Source organism: Oncorhynchus tshawytscha, linkage group LG08 (assembly GCF_018296145.1).
Source record: "Oncorhynchus tshawytscha isolate Ot180627B linkage group LG08, Otsh_v2.0, whole genome shotgun sequence".
NCBI classification, from domain to species: Eukaryota; Metazoa; Chordata; class Actinopteri; order Salmoniformes; family Salmonidae; genus Oncorhynchus; species Oncorhynchus tshawytscha.
This window is the reverse complement of record NC_056436.1, coordinates 11,858,561-11,874,153: the sequence shown is the minus strand read 5'-3', so window position 1 is coordinate 11,874,153 and position 15,593 is coordinate 11,858,561. Positions and strand designations below refer to the sequence as shown.

At 43.1% G+C, this 15,593-nt stretch overlaps 1 protein-coding gene across 1 annotated transcript in view; it reads left to right on the top strand.

Moving 5' to 3' along the window:
- The window catches only part of LOC112255802 (dynein axonemal heavy chain 6), a 57,733-nt gene that overhangs the window by 19,080 nt on the left and 23,060 nt on the right, over nt 1-15,593 (top strand). Inside the window, exons 25-50 of the mRNA XM_042326242.1 lie at nt 1,131-1,381; nt 1,615-1,846; nt 2,072-2,125; nt 2,307-2,452; nt 2,600-2,668; nt 3,300-3,486; nt 3,933-4,012; nt 4,197-4,359; nt 4,507-4,596; nt 5,050-5,181; nt 5,578-5,784; nt 6,063-6,111; nt 6,232-6,452; nt 6,685-6,931; nt 7,098-7,170; nt 7,264-7,487; nt 7,684-7,800; nt 8,034-8,210; nt 8,952-9,084; nt 9,240-9,316; nt 9,549-9,745; nt 9,884-10,012; nt 13,005-13,145; nt 13,289-13,456; nt 14,346-14,516; nt 15,399-15,566. Coding sequence (XP_042182176.1) covers nt 1,131-1,381; nt 1,615-1,846; nt 2,072-2,125; nt 2,307-2,452; nt 2,600-2,668; nt 3,300-3,486; nt 3,933-4,012; nt 4,197-4,359; nt 4,507-4,596; nt 5,050-5,181; nt 5,578-5,784; nt 6,063-6,111; nt 6,232-6,452; nt 6,685-6,931; nt 7,098-7,170; nt 7,264-7,487; nt 7,684-7,800; nt 8,034-8,210; nt 8,952-9,084; nt 9,240-9,316; nt 9,549-9,745; nt 9,884-10,012; nt 13,005-13,145; nt 13,289-13,456; nt 14,346-14,516; nt 15,399-15,566 — 3,903 coding nt within the window. The remainder of the gene's footprint in view (nt 1-1,130; nt 1,382-1,614; nt 1,847-2,071; nt 2,126-2,306; nt 2,453-2,599; nt 2,669-3,299; nt 3,487-3,932; nt 4,013-4,196; nt 4,360-4,506; nt 4,597-5,049; nt 5,182-5,577; nt 5,785-6,062; nt 6,112-6,231; nt 6,453-6,684; nt 6,932-7,097; nt 7,171-7,263; nt 7,488-7,683; nt 7,801-8,033; nt 8,211-8,951; nt 9,085-9,239; nt 9,317-9,548; nt 9,746-9,883; nt 10,013-13,004; nt 13,146-13,288; nt 13,457-14,345; nt 14,517-15,398; nt 15,567-15,593) is intronic.

The window sequence follows — 15,593 nt, the reverse complement described above, 5'->3', positions numbered from 1 at the left end:
CAAAGTCAATGTGAGACCATCAGACTTTTCACACCGTCTTCTTACATTGTGTCCAACATGTGTTCTAAACACATGCCTGGTCCCAGATCTGTTGTCTCCTTCTATAGCCTGGTCCCAGATCTGTTGTCTCCTTCTATAGCCCGGTCCCAGATCTGTTGTCTCCTTCTATAGCCTGGTCCCAGATCTGTTGTCTCCTTCTATAGCCTGGTCCCAGATCTGTTGTCTCCTTCTATAGCCTGGTCCCAGATCTGTTGTCTCCTTCTATAGTCTCTGTTGTCTTCTATAGCCTGGTCCCAGATCTGTTGTCTCCTTCTAGAGATCTGTTGTCTCCTTCTATAGCCTGGTCCCAGATCTGTTGTCTTCTATAGCCTGGTCCCAGATCTGTTGTCTCCTTCTATAGCCCGGTCCCAGATCTGTTGTCTCCTTCTATAGCCTGGTCCCAGATCTGTTGTCTCCTTCTATAGCCTGGTCCCAGCCTGGTCCCAGATCTGTTGTCTCCTTCTATAGCCCGGTCCCAGATCTGTTGTCTCCTTCTATAGCCTGGTCCCAGATCTGTTGTCTCCTTCTATAGCCTGGTCCCAGATCTGTTGTCTCCTTCTAGATCTGTTGTCTCCTTCTTTAGCCTGGTCCCAGATCTGTTGTCTCCTTCTTTAGCCTGGTCCCAGATCTGTTGTCTCCTTCTATAGCCCGGTCCCAGATCTGTTGTCTCCTTCTATAGCCCGGTCCCAGATCTGTTGTCTCCTTCTATAGCCCGGTCCCAGATCTGTTGTCTCCTTCTATAGCCTGGTCCCAGATCTGTTGTCTCCTTCTATAGCCTGGTCCCAGATCTGCTGTCTCCTTCTATAGCCTGGTCCCAGATCTGATGTCTCCTTCTTTAGGCTTGTCCCAGATCTGTTGTCTCCTTCTATAGCCTAGTCCCAGATCTGCTGTCACCTTCTATAGCCTGCTCCCAGATCTGTTGTCTCCTTCTATAGCCTGGTCCCAGATCTGTTTGTGCTCTTGCCAACTCTATTCCTGTCATTGTCAAACCAAATATTTTGGCATGACATTTCCATAAGGAGTTGGTAAGAGAGCAGAATCAGGCTAGTACCCAGGCTACCAAAATCCCTCCTTAACCCTCTGTCCCCTAGACCCAGATCATGTTCACTAAGGACTGCCAGGAAAGCTTCAGCAGTGAGAGGCAGCTGGAGAGCATGGTGGTGGTGAAGCAGCAGGTGATCCACAATGTGGAGGAGCTGGCTGACCTTGTGTCCGAGCCCCTGCCCTGTCACCAGCAGGCCACCCTAGAGGCCCTGCTCACAATCCTGGTTCACTGTAGAGACATCCTCAGCCATCTCCTCCAGAACCGCATCACCAGTGTCGACGACTTCGAGTGGACAAGGTCACAGCTTTGATCATAGTTGCTACTGCTAGTATAGATTTTTTCTTGAAATACCTGGCCTTATATAGATTAGTTCCAGATCTTTTTGTGCTGTGTACGATCAGAATAACTCCTATTTTTAGGCTAAATATATCTAGGATCAGGCTAGGACTTCTGAGCATGTTTTGTCAAATTTTCTGAGTTTGAGATGATTGTTGATCACATTTTTTTGCCATTGGTTCTGTTGGTTTCAGGCAGCTTCAATATGTCTGGTATGACAGCACCTCTCTGTGTTACGTGGTCCATGCCCAGGCTTCCTTCATGTATGGCTACGAGTACCTGGGCTGTTCTCCTCGACTGGTCATCACGCCGCTCACTGACCGATGCTGGCTGACCCTCACCGGGGCCTTGAGCCTCCATCTGGGGGGCGCACCCGCCGGACCCTCTGGAACAGGCAAGACAGAGACCGTCAAGGACCTGGCCAAGGTAAGGACCTGGCCAAGGTAAGGACCTGTCACTGAAGTTAGGAGAAAAACCTGTGAAGTATTTAGTAAGTTAGTCAGTGTGTGGACCTGAAAATGCCAGCAGTAGAAAAAGAGAATGTCCACACTCTTGGGAAACCACTGTCACTGATATCCTTGTAGCTCTGTATTTAAGCTGATACTGTATTTACAGGAAGTAAAACCATGTTGATGTTGTTTTCCTTTGCAGGCGCTTGGAAAGTTCTGTTTAGTACTGAACTGCTCTGACAGTCTAGACTATAAGGTAGTCATGGACATTTCTATTCTCATTATAACTTTATAGCTATTGTACTTTTGATGCATTGAAATATGTTTGTTCAAGCTCATTGCATCAGTTGTAGAAACTGAAGAAGTGGAGTAGATGTATACATTTGACTGTATACTGTGAGTTAATGTTGTCTCTCTCTGTGACATTCCCTTACCAGATGATGGGGAAGCTGTTCTCTGGCATGGTGCAGTCTGGTTCCTGGTGTTGTTTTGATGAGTTTAACCGTATCAACGTAGAGGTGTTGTCAGTCATCGCTGCTCAGCTTCAGTCCATTAAGGCTGCCATGCATAGTCACAGTTTACGGTATGCCTCTGGAACTTACCGTATTCTTTAGACTGATTTGTATTTTTATGGCTTGAAAGTTTTTTATTTTATATTGGTTTAACTGAACAGGTGAATAGTTTAGGTTAATTCGTCAAATGTATTCGATATTTACTGTTTTTACCAAAGGTTTATGTTCGAGGGAAGAGATATCCGACTGAACGCCTCATGTGGATTCTTCATCACCATGAATCCAGGGTAACGTGATATGTCATGTTTAGTTTAAGTTCATACTCTTTTATTAACCTTTTATAAGCGTTAATAACCTGTCATCAAGGCAAAGGGTGGTTACTTTGAAGAATCTCAAATATAAAATATATTTTGATTTGTTCAACACTTTTTTGGTTACTGTATGATTCCATATGTGTCATTTCATAGTTTTGATGTCTTCACTATTATTCTGTGTAGAAAATAGTAAAAATAAAGAAAATCCCTGGAATGAGTAGGTGTGTCCAAACTTTTGACTGGTACTGTACATACATACACACACACATACATACACATATAAATACATACAGATACACATACATACATATCAATAAATATGATATATATATACATCTTTAAAAAAACTATTTTATTTTATTTATTACCCTCCAACCCTACCACCCCTAACCCAATTGGAGCAAACTAGTCAACAACAATGCTTAGGCCTGTATTTCCAGTTCATACATACTATGTACATTTTATGTTCACAGTCTATTTTACAATAGTTCTATTTTGTTTGCATTTACTCCTGTCTTTCCTCTACCCTCAACCATCTATTTCTTATGTCCATCCGGCTTGATTTCTATTTGCCATGGCTTTCAAGTTGACCTCTCTCTTTCAGTTGCAAAGGTCGAGTGGATCTCCCTGACAACCTAAAGTCCCTGTTCCGGCCTGTCTCTATGATGGTACCTGACTTTGACCTGATTGCTGAGATCATGTTGTTCTCTGAGGGCTTCAAATCAGCCAAATCACTGTCCAGGAAGATCGTCAACCTCTACCAGCTCGCCAGCAAGCAGCTGTCTCAGCAGGTTGGACTTACATAGACTCTTAGAAAAAAAGGTGATATCTAGAACCTTAAAGGGTTCTTCAGCTGTCCCCATAGGGGAACGCGTTGAATAACTCTTTTTGTTTGCAGGTAGAACCCTTTTGGTTCCATGAAGAACCCTTTCTAGAGAGGTTCTACCTGGAACCAAAAAAACTTTCTCCTACAGGGACAGTCGAAGAACACTTTTGGAACCATTTTTTCTAAGAGTAACATTACAAACATTTCAGTTAAAACAGTTGAAAATTTCAGTTAAAACAGTTGAACATTTCAGTTAAATATCAAATACATACTGTAACTGTTCATGTTAATGTTTAGAACTATGTTCATAGCTTTGACATTCTGAAAACTTTTGTTTTGCTTTTTTGTTGATGTCTTACGTTTGTCTTTGTGTTTTTTTCCCCTTCCTTTCGTGTTTCTACTGTAATCTAGGACCATTATGATTTTGGAATGAGAGCCATAAAGTCAGTGCTAGTTCTCGCGGGTCAGAAGAGAAGATTTGCAGCGCTGTCGTAAGTATTAAAGAAACAAGATTCCTCTGCGTTCTTGAGGCCAAAAGGCATTCCCTTGAATTGGTACAATCAAAAGGCTGTGTCACTGGTCACTACTGTCTTCTCTTTGCTCCTCTCTTTCATCTCAACTTGCCAGAGTTGTTGTAGTAAAAACATTGTGAGTAAATACTGTGTGATATTCCAGGTGTGGCCTGACACCAGAGGACGAATGCTACGTTCTGATCTGTGCTTTACAAAACTCTAACTTACCCAAGCTGGTTCCTGAGGACGTTCCTCTGTTTAAAAGCATCATGGAGGATCTCTTCCCCGGCGTCGTCAATCCCAAAACTATCCATCCTCAACTAGAGGTAATTCCTTGCCACGTGTACTCACACAGTCCGGTGTAGTCGGTGGTTGTTCTGGTAAAGTAAATGGAACTTGGTTAGATCACTTGGCTGCATGTTTTTTGGGTTGTTGTGGTTAAAATGTATGTCATATGCTTGCATCTTCTCTAGATCGCCATAGCTAAGGCTACAGAGATTCTTGGATTTCAACAATGGCCAAATCAAGCAGAGAAGGTTACACAGCTGTATAGCCAGATTTTGGTCAGTATTTGGTTTCTTAAACATCCCGGGTCCATACGAACCCTTGCTTAAGCCTCAGATGGAACAAAAATGCTAGGTGTTAGCTTTTCCCATTGGAAAACATGTCAGAATTAGCTGCCTAGCTACCAAGAGTTACTTCTATTTCCGGGAACAAATAACAAATCAACCAATGACTTCTGTTAAGGACTCTCATGAAAAAGTGTTAAATCACGTCCAACTACGTCTACTTCTTTAGTTGGCTGAAGCAGTAATTGTTAATGGAAATAATCACACGGGTCAGCTGGTGGTGTTAGCATAGTAGCTACATGTAAAACATTTTCCGATGGGAAAAGCTAACACCTAGCATTTTTTGTTCCAGAAGGTCTACACCTGAGGTTTAAGCAAGCGTTGTCCTGTTGTTTTTGTGATTAATTCAATTCACAATATCATTCAACTTCAGTGTTGATGTTGCAGGCTCGAGGAGGGGTGATGTTGATTGGTCCTACCGGAGGAGGGAAGACAACAGTGAGACTCATCCTGCAGCATGCTCTACACCTGCTGCCCTCTCTGTCTGAAGTCCACAGGAGGACCAACGTCTTTATGGAGGTACTACACATCTCGTTAGACACTTCAGATCGTTTACTGAAAACATCTGTCACTTAATGTTTTTAAGTGTGTTTAAACATGCAGCTAAACTGGTGCAGATTTGATTAGTTTCAGATATGGAAGTGTTAGATAGTATGTTTGTGTGTGTTGTTTAAAGCTGCAATCTGTCACTTTTTGTGGCGACGCGACCAAATTCATTGATTATCTATTGCTTGTTTTGTCACATAAACTGAAATTAGCCAAACTATTAGAATTTTAGCAACCAGAAAATGGCATTGTGATTTCTGCATATAGCACCTGAATAGCCTGGTCCCAAATATGTTTGTGCTGTCTTGCAAACTCCTGTAATCGATTGCTGTGCTTGTTTCATTCTTTCTCTTGACTTCCATTGGGTAGTTGGCACCGAGTTCAGAGGTCCACGTGGAAAGCTTCACCATCAACCCCAAGTGTGTGAGCTTTGGAGAGTTGTACGGTCAGGTAGACCCCAACACTCTGGAGTGGTCAGACGGCCTGTTCGCTTCTGCAGTCAGAACCTACGCTAAAGAACTCTTCGAACAAGACAACAAGACTTCCAAAGACAGCGAGAGCAGGAACACCTCTTCAGTCAGTGCTTATTACATTTACATTTGAGTAGTTTAGCAGATGCTCTTATCCAGACTAAACTACATTTCAGTCATTCAACTGAAGTAGGTAAAACAACGATCACGATCCTTGCAAGTAAAATCTTTCTCAAAACAGCCGCCATCTATAAAATCATTGATAGGAAGAGTTAAGCACCATTTTTTTTTATTACTATTCATTGTTTATGATCATTCATTCCAAGGATACTGTCATTGACGCTGGTAACGTTAGCCACACATGGGCTCTGTCTTCCCTTTCAGGATGTTTTGAGTGACTCCACTACACCCTTACCTCCCAGCAGTTATCAACGTATGTCTTAATAAACTCTGCTTGTGGTTATCTCACAGTATAGTTTCACACAACTTTTGAGAAAGTTATCATTCACGAATATATATATATATTTTAATTTATCTCTTTATTATTTCTTAGATAACTTCATGGTTGACAACTGGCGTTGGATCATAATGGATGGCCCAGTGGATATCCTGTGGGTCGAGAACCTGAACACTGTGTTGGACGACAACAAGACGCTGTGCCTGGTGAACGGAGAGAGGATCAGCCTGCCAGATGGCATTAGGTTCCTGTTTGAAGTGGATACTCTCAGCCAGGCCACCCCCGCTACCATCAGCCGCTGTGCCATGGTCTACATGGTAATGTGTCAAGATGCATTATGTTCAACCAGACCTACTTTCCAGAACGGTTCCCTGGACTCAGATTAGTTCTCGTCCTGGAGAATCTCAGGTCCAAGATTAGGCCTAATCTGGGTCCGGGAAACTGGACCCCCATCTGTTATAGGTTTTCATCGAGTGTATTAAACTCCAGTAGTTTGTTATGCAAAGTCAGAATATTTGGGTTATATATTTTCTTTAATCGCCACTCCAGGATCCAGTTGACCTGGGCTGGAAGCCGTACGTGAGGCGCTGGCTGTCCCAGCTGCCCAGACAGCTGAGCAGAGAGGGAAGAAACCACATCCAGCAACTCTTTGACAACAGCATCACCCAGGGGCTGAACTTTGTCAAGAAGCACCAGAAGCTGCTCAACTTCCAGATCCCGGAGATGTCCACAGTCATGACCGTCTGCAGCATCCTGGGGGCTCTCATTAACTTCATGCAGGGGAATGGTGGCCTGGGTAGGACAATCTTCTGTAAAGCTAAGCATCGTCTGTATTTATTTTTCTTCTTCTTCTACTTCTACTACTTGTGTTTCTGTCCGTGTGGATGTTGTATTGTTTCCTATGTGGACTTTCAATAAGTTTGTTCCAAGCTTGATCAAATTTGAATTCTGTGGTGTCACAGGACTAAATCTTGAGACATTGTCAGAGGAAGACATTGGGAAGACCTCTGCAGACAATGAGTCCACAGGAAAAGGGTATGTGTAAATGAAATCTATTGCTGTTTGTACTTACTATATTATCTTGGTTCAGCTTTAGTAAAGTTACTGTATATTTCCAATCTGTGACAGGGAGGATAACAAATGGTTTCTACAGAAAAACCCAGAAAAACTCACAATTCTTCTTGGGAAGCTGTTTGTCTTTTCATACGCCTGGGCAGTGGGAGGAGTCCTAAACCATGTAGATGACTATGATGATTCCCCATCTGCTACTAAAGACAAAAGCTGTAACCTCGTCAATGTTGCACACGCATTCAAAAACCTGATCCACAAGTTGTTTGAAGGCGCACCTTGCGGTATGTGAATAGAATAATTAATCATGTCCAGGGACTGCAGAGGAAAATTTGCTATCTAGCTCAATCTGGTGCAATGACATGTTGTACATGGTCTCTGACAAATGAACAAATAAATAATGCTCTAGTGTCCATTATATTTTCTATTTTGTAGAACATCCCTCTTCATCAAACTTGATTTTGTCTCTGAATATTTAAGGTGTGTCTTTACCAGCGGGGAATCGTATGATCTTCAACTACTTTGTGGATCTACAGACAGGTGCCTTCGTTTCCTGGGATGAGTTGGTTCCTAGCACCGAGAGTCTTATACGCAAAGGTCTGCTCACACCTTTACCCTCTCTGGTGTGCAGCAAGCATCCATACATGCACTTTTACAATCGTACCATTCAAGAGTGCTAAGATGAGTTTCAAGTTTATTTTCCTTATGTCATTTCACTGGAAATCATACTCACCAGAGCTCTCACATTAAAACAACAGCATTAAAAACAGCAGTATTAAAACATACAGCATTAAAGGTTAGGGACTCACATTATACGTTCATTTCCCCAGGACTGAACACATCCTCAGGTTCTGAATCATTGCAGTTGGGAGGAGCCCTGGGAGAGTCTAACACAACAGATACCACCAGCTTTCTGAGATCAGGCCCCATCTGCAGCAATGATACTGTCCGCTACTCCTTTCTAATGAGCCTGCTGCTGCTCAACAAACAACCAGTACTTCTCACAGGTGATTCAGTCGAGATTTCACTCTGTATTATATAAGACTATAGGATCATTCTTTCCCCCAATTACATGCCTGTTGCTTACTATTCATTTTCTTGACAGAAATAAATGGTTTTCTTTAACCAACTATTTCATCATTAAAAAGATTTAAGAGGTCTCATAATGACGTTTGAATTGATTGGATTCTGGAGTTAATGAAGTTTGTTTTGACTATTAAGGGATTCTGGAATTAATGAGGTTTGTATGACTGTTAGGGGATTCTGGAGTTGTTGAAGTTTGTTTTGACTATTAGGGGATTCTTAAGTTAATGAGGTTTGTTTTTACTATTAGGGGATTCTGGAATTAATGAGGTTTGTATTGACTGTTAGGGGATTCTGGAGTTAATGAGGTTTGTTTTGACTATTAGGGGATTCTGGAATTGAGGTTTGTTTTTACTATTAGGGGATTCTTAAGTTAATGAGGTTTGTTTTGACTATTAGGGGATTCTGGAATTAATGAGGTTTGTATTGACTGTTAGGAGATTCTTAAGTTAATGAGGTTTGTTTTGACTATTAGGGGATTCTGGAATTAATGAGGTTTGTTTTGACTATTAGGGGATTCTGGAATTAATGAGGTTTGTATTGACTGTTAGGGGATTCTGGAGTTGTTGAAGTTTGTATTGACTGTTAGGGGATTCTGGAGTTAATGAGGTTTGTTTTGACTATTAGGGGATTCTTAAGTTAATGAGGTTTGTTTTGACTATTAGGGGATTCTGGAGTTGGAAAAACCATTCTCATCCAAAGCATTCTAAAGAAACTACAGAGAGAAGGAGGAGAAATGGTGAATCAAGGGACTATGCTGGGACGAGTGTTTCTACACAACCAATCCAAGACAGCCAGGTAAAGCTAACATAAAACACAATTCTCTTTTGTTGATCTAGTAAAAAGTATGTTGAGAAAGACAGTGAGCTTCAGTATTATTGTGTAAGAAAGGCCCAGAGAGGCTGAGAGACTGATACGAACAAGTAACCTAATGTACTGTAACTTTTCTCCAGCCTGCTGGAGGATGTTAACCTGCTGACAGCTGTGTTTGGGGGAGATGCAGATAAGTCTACAGACGGTGATTCATTAAGTAAGGTTTAGTCAGGACTATCTAGTAGTCGTCAGTAGTAGTGAGCTTAACTAGTGAGTAAAGTTAGTAGTCTGACTAAAAGCCACATGTTCTCCTTTTACCCTTCTCCTGAGAAAATGCTTTATTCTTTAATGTGAACAATTTATTGTTGCCATGATAATTAAAACCACAAATATTGATTGCCAATTTCTGAGAAAATTGTATTTTCAACCAAAAAGTTGGTATTTTCCAGGTGGCTTGTTAAGCAGCATGCCGTTTGGAGTGTTGCACAGGATGCGTAGTCCCAGCCATACCTCAGAATCCTCAGGAATCCTGACCTGCACCCTCCAGTGCACTGCTCGTACAACCACTGCCTACATACAGGCACACATGTTACAAAACCTCGTCAAGAAAGGCAAAAATATCCTTGGTGCACCCAAAAATAAGTCTGTGAGTAAAATGTCATTACATAAACATGTCTGATAATTAACATTTAAAGTTTTGGATGCTCAAAGTACTCTAATGGATTCAAAATACACTAAAGATGGATGCATAATCAGCTTTGATGTTCTATGTTTCTCTCCTCAGGTCTTGGTGTTTGTAGATGATTTGAACATGCCAACACTTGATAGTTATGGCGCCCAGCCTTCCATGGAGTTTATTCGCCAGTTCATCGAGCTCCAGGGAGTATTTGATGCCAAGACTCTCACCTGGAAGGTACAGTACAATGACCATGGTGTTATTAGAGTTCGTGTCTACCATTTCCCTGTGATGCGTGATGCAAATCATAGCTATGTAGAACAGAACTGGGAGGCTTATTTTCTTCCTCGTTTGACATCAGATGTGATGAATAGGCCTAGTCTCTATACAGAACCGTGTTCTTGTGGTTTCTATTAATTGTATGCTAGTAGGTTAGCTCCAGGTCTCTATTTGTTTATTTTCTTTTCTTTTGTAATTTGACCCCCTTTTCCCCCCAATTTTGTGATACCCAATTGCGATCCAAATCATATCTCATCGCTGCAGCTCCGCAATGGGCTCAGGAGAGGCGAAGGTCGAGTCATGCGTCCTCCGAAACAAGACCCACCCGCGCTGCTTCTTAAAACCTCTCTAGGGTACGTGGGACGGTAGCGTCCCACCTCGCCAACAGCCAGTGAAACTGCAGGGAACCAAATTCAAAACATCAGAAACCTCATAATTAAAATTCCTCAAACATACATGTTTTTTACACCATTTTAAAGATACACTTGTTGTAAATCCAGCCACAGTGTCCGATTTCAAAAAGGCTTTACGACGAAAGCACACCAAACGATTATGTTAGGTCAGAGCCAAGTCACAGAAAAACACAGCCATTTTTCCAGCCAAAGAGAGGAGTCACAAAAAGCAGAAATAGAGATAATATTAATCACTAACCTTTGATGTTACACAATACATGTATGTTTTGTTCGGTAAAGTTCATATTTATATCCAAAAATCTGAGTTTACATTGGCGTGTGTCGTGGAAATTTCCTGTATTACCAAATCACGAGAGAGCAAACCACACACAAGTCAGAGTTATCATTAAGTCCATCTTTAATTATATGAGCTTCACCATAGCCCTGTGACTCTCAGATCAATTCAGTGTCTATAAATGAATTCTCTGAGAGTGCTTACATATTGGCAACTGAGATCCTTTATAGCAAAGAGACACATAGCCAGACAGCATTGGTTATAAATTATCGTTCAGTTTGGTCTCCTAAACTAAATTCCTATCTCGTTCTTGGTACCACTTAGAACCAAAAACATTACCTCATCCAATGGCATATATCAAATACACCCCCTCCTAGACAAGATCAGAAAAGACAGTGAGCCTCTTAGGTCATATACTAAATCAAGATAAGGGCAACCTCAGAGGGGACATGTAAATAGTTAGACACATTCCCATAAGAATTCCCCATTCCCATAAGAAGACAGGCCTGACCTCTCCCCTCTCTGGGGCCCAATGTGACTAAGCCCTGGCAGAGAAGGGATAACTGCAAACAGTATTATTCAAAAGAAGACACTAGGCTACCCTGGGGCGGCAGGGTAGCCTAGTGGTTAAGAGCGTTGGACTAGTAACCGGAAGGTTGCGAGTTCAAACCACCGAGCTGACAAGGTACAAATCTGTCATTCTGCCCCTGAACAGGCAGTTAACCCACTGTTCCCAGGCCGTCATTGAAAATAAGAATTTGTTCTTAACTGACTTGCCTGGTTAAATAAAGATAAATAAAAATAATGACAAATATCTCACATAAGCATTATTATATCAATACAACATCTTATTTATCAATGTTACCTAACTAATTTTGATTCTGCTCCTACACGCGTTATGTTCAGTAGTTCTAAAACATCTGGTGATTTTGCAGAGAGACACATCAATTTACAGAAATACTCATAATAAACATTGCTAAAAGATACAAGTGTAATACATGGAATTTTAGATCCAGTTCTCCTTAATGCAACCGCTGTGTCAGATTTCAAAAAGACTTTAAGGAAAAAGCAAACCATGCAATAATCTGAGTACGGCACTCAGACGACAAATCAAGCCAAATTGATATCCGCCATGTTGGAGTCAACAGAAGTCAGAAATAGCATTATAAATATTCACTTACCTTTGATGATCTTCATCAGAATGCACTCCCAGGAATCCCAGTTCCACAATAAATGTTTGTTTCGTTCGATAATGTCCATCATTTATGTCCAAATAGCTCCTTTTGTTAGCGCGTTCAGTACACAATCCAAACTCACGACGCTCGCTCACTAGCAGCAGACGAAAAGTCAAAAAGTTCCGTTATAGTCCATAGAAACATGTCAAACAATGTATAGAATCAATATTGAGGATGTTTTTAACATAAATCTTCAATAATGTTCCAACCGGAGAATTCCTTTGTCTGTAGAAAAGCAATGGAACACAAGATAACTTTCACGTGACCGCTCATGGTCAGCACGTGGCTCCTGGCAGACCTCTGACTCATCCCCCTCTCATTCGCCCCCACTTCACAGTAGAAGCCTCAAACAAGGTTCTAAAGACTGGTGACATCTAGTGGAAGCCTTAGGAAGTGCAATATGACCCCATAGACACTTGAAAAACTACAAACCTCAGATTTCCCACTTCCTGGTTGGATTTTTTCTCAGGTTTTTGCCTGCCATATGAGTTCTGTTATACTCACAGACATCATTCAAACAGTTTTAGAAACTTCAGAGTGTTTTCTATCCAAATCTACTAATTATATGCATATTCTAGCTTTTATGGCCGAGTAGCAGGCAGTTTAATTTGGGCACGCTTTTCATCCAAAATTCCCAATGCTGCCCCCTACACCTACTCGCTTAACCTGGAAGCCAGCCACACTCTAGTATTGGAGGAAACACTGACGACTGAAGTCAACTGATGACTGAAGTCAGCCTGCAGGCACCTGGCCCGTCACAAGGAGTCGCTAGAGTGCGATGAGCCAAGAAAAGCCCCCCGGCCAAACCCTCCCCTAACCCGAATGACGCTGGGCCAATTGTGCACCGCCCTATGGGACTCCCGGTCATGGCCGGCTTTGACACAGCCTCGGATCAAACCCCAGGCTGTAGTGAAACCTCAACACTGCTATGCAGTGCCTTAGACCGCTGCGCCACTCGAAAGGCTCCAGGTCTATCTTATTAATGAATATATACTGTAACAATGATGTTTAAATATCTGTATCTGCAGGGCATCCAGGATGTGACTCTGTGTGCAGCCTGTGCCCCTCCGGGTGGGGGCCGTCAGAACCTCAGCCCCCGTCTGCTAAGACACTTCTCTGTCCTGCTGCTGCCACACCCCTCTAGCAACACCATGCAACACATCTTCCAGGTCATTGCCCCTCAGTCTTTAGTTGATTAGCTGCAGCACATCCTATACTAAGCCTACTGTATGTGTAAGTGCCAGCTGTGTCGCTATATAATATCAAATTAGGGGAAGTACCTGAAATGCTTTCTGTCTGGTATATCAACCAGGTCCAACTCGGGAAGTTCTTTGGTATCAGAGATTTCTCCAAGGAGGTGCGTAAATGCAGAGAGGCCTTGGTGTCTGCCTCCATCACTGTCTACAATGAGATGTGTCAACGTATGATGCCCACTCCAGCCAAATACCACTACACATTTAACCTCCGAGACCTGTCCAAGGTAAGACACACATTCTCATTGGTTTCTCTTCTTCCACTGTCTTTTACTATTGTGTGTGTTTAAGATCGTCTACAATACAGTCAGACTGCACAGAATCGCTGATCTACAAGTCACCTTGCACTGCACCTAACTACTCATTATGTGATCAACATGAGTGATTCTGCACCTCGCCTTACTCAAACTGATCCCCTTAAACACTGTGATTAGCTTAGGTATAGAGAGAGGCGCTTGACTATTGATATGCAATGGTATTCTCTCTATAGCTGGTCCAGGGCCTGATGCAGGCCAGCGATTCTCATCTGAAGTCATTGGTAATCTCTCTATAGCTGGTCCAGGGCCTGTTGCAGACCAGCGACTCTCATCTGAACTCAATGGTAATCTCTCTATAGCTGGTCCAGGGCCTGTTGCAGACCAGCGACTCTCATCTGAACTCATTGGTAATCTCTCTATAGCTGGTCCAGGGCCTGTTGCAGACCAGCGACTCTCATCTGAACTCATTGGTAATCTCTCTATAGCTGGTCCAGGGCCTGTTGCAGACCAGCGACTCTCATCTGAACTCATTGGTAATCTCTCTATAGCTGGTCCAGGGCCTGTTGCAGACCAGCGACTCTTATCTGAACTCATTGGTAATCTCTCTGTAGCTGGTCCAGGGCCTGTTGCAGACCAGCGACTCATCTGAACTCATTGGTAATCTCTCTATAGCTGGTCCAGGGCCTGTTGCAGACCAGCGACTCTTATCTGAACTCATTGGTAATCTCTCTATAGCTGGTCCAGGGCCTGTTGCAGACCAGCGACTCATCTGAACTCATTGGTAATCTCTCTATAGCTGGTCCAGGGCCTGTTGCAGACCAGCGACTCTTATCTGAACTCATTGGTAATCTCTCTATAGGTGGTCCAGGGCCTGATGCAGGCCAGCGACTCTGAGCTAAACTCAGAGGAGGCTGCAGCCTACCTGTTTTCCCACGAGACCTCCAGAGTGTTCCACGACCGCCTGGTCAACGAGCAGGACAGAGAACTGTTCTTTCAGATACTGTCCAACGAGCTGCACAGTTACTTCAAGGTACTGGTAGTCAACGTGTCAAGAGAGGTCTCACGTGTACACAGTAACTCAACTGCTGAAATGTGTTCTCTAGACGCACTTCAGGCCATTCAGAATTAGTTCTCTTTTCTTCTAATGTAATCCATTTATGCCAAGTTTATGCACATTTTGATTCCTGTGTTGCATTTATAAAAGGTTTTATTTGGGGACATTTTGCAGACGGTCTTTCACAGAGCGACTTAAAGTTAGTGCATTCATCTTCAGATAGCTAGGTGAGACAACCAAATTCATATGTGTTGAAAATAGTTAAACGTGCCTCCCGAATGGCGCTGTAGTCTTAAGGCACTGCATCGCAGTGCTTGAGGCGTCACTACAGACCCGGGTTCGATCACAGGCTATGTCGCAGCCGGTTGCGACCGGGAGACCCATGATGCAGCGCACAATTGGCGCAGCCTCGTCCGGGTTAGGGGAGAGTTTGGCCGGCTGGGATGATCTTGTCCCATTGTGCTCTAGCGACTCCTTGTGGCACGGCCGGGCGCATGCACGTTGACTTTGGTCACCAGTTGTACCGTGTTCCCTCCGACACATGCGGTGCGGCTGGCTTCTGGGTTAAGCGAGCAGTGTGTCAAGAAGCAGTGTGGCTTGGCAGGGTTGTGTTTCGGAGGACACATGGCTCTCGACCTTTGCCTTTCCCGAGTCCGTAGGGGAGTTGCAGCGATGGGACAAGACTGTAACTATGCCTGTCTGCCTGCTTTATATAGCAAGCCACAGTCACGTGACTCACTGTCTGTAGGAGCGAACCATGAACGGGGTAGTGTACCTAATAAACTGGCCACTGGACACTGAGTGTAAAATGACTTTCCAGTTACTTTTTCTTGTAAAAGTTTGTGCATGACTGTTAAGGTGTCCTGGCCACCAGAGGAGCTGATGAGAGAACCCATAGCATTCGGAGACTTCCTGGATATGAGCATCCCAACTGCTTCTAGGATCTATAAGCAAATGCCAGAGTTGAAGAAGATCCAGGCTGTACTGGAGGAGTGTCACGCTAGTCATGGAAGGAAAGCCTCTCAGGTACAGTTCACTTTAGCCACACTGACT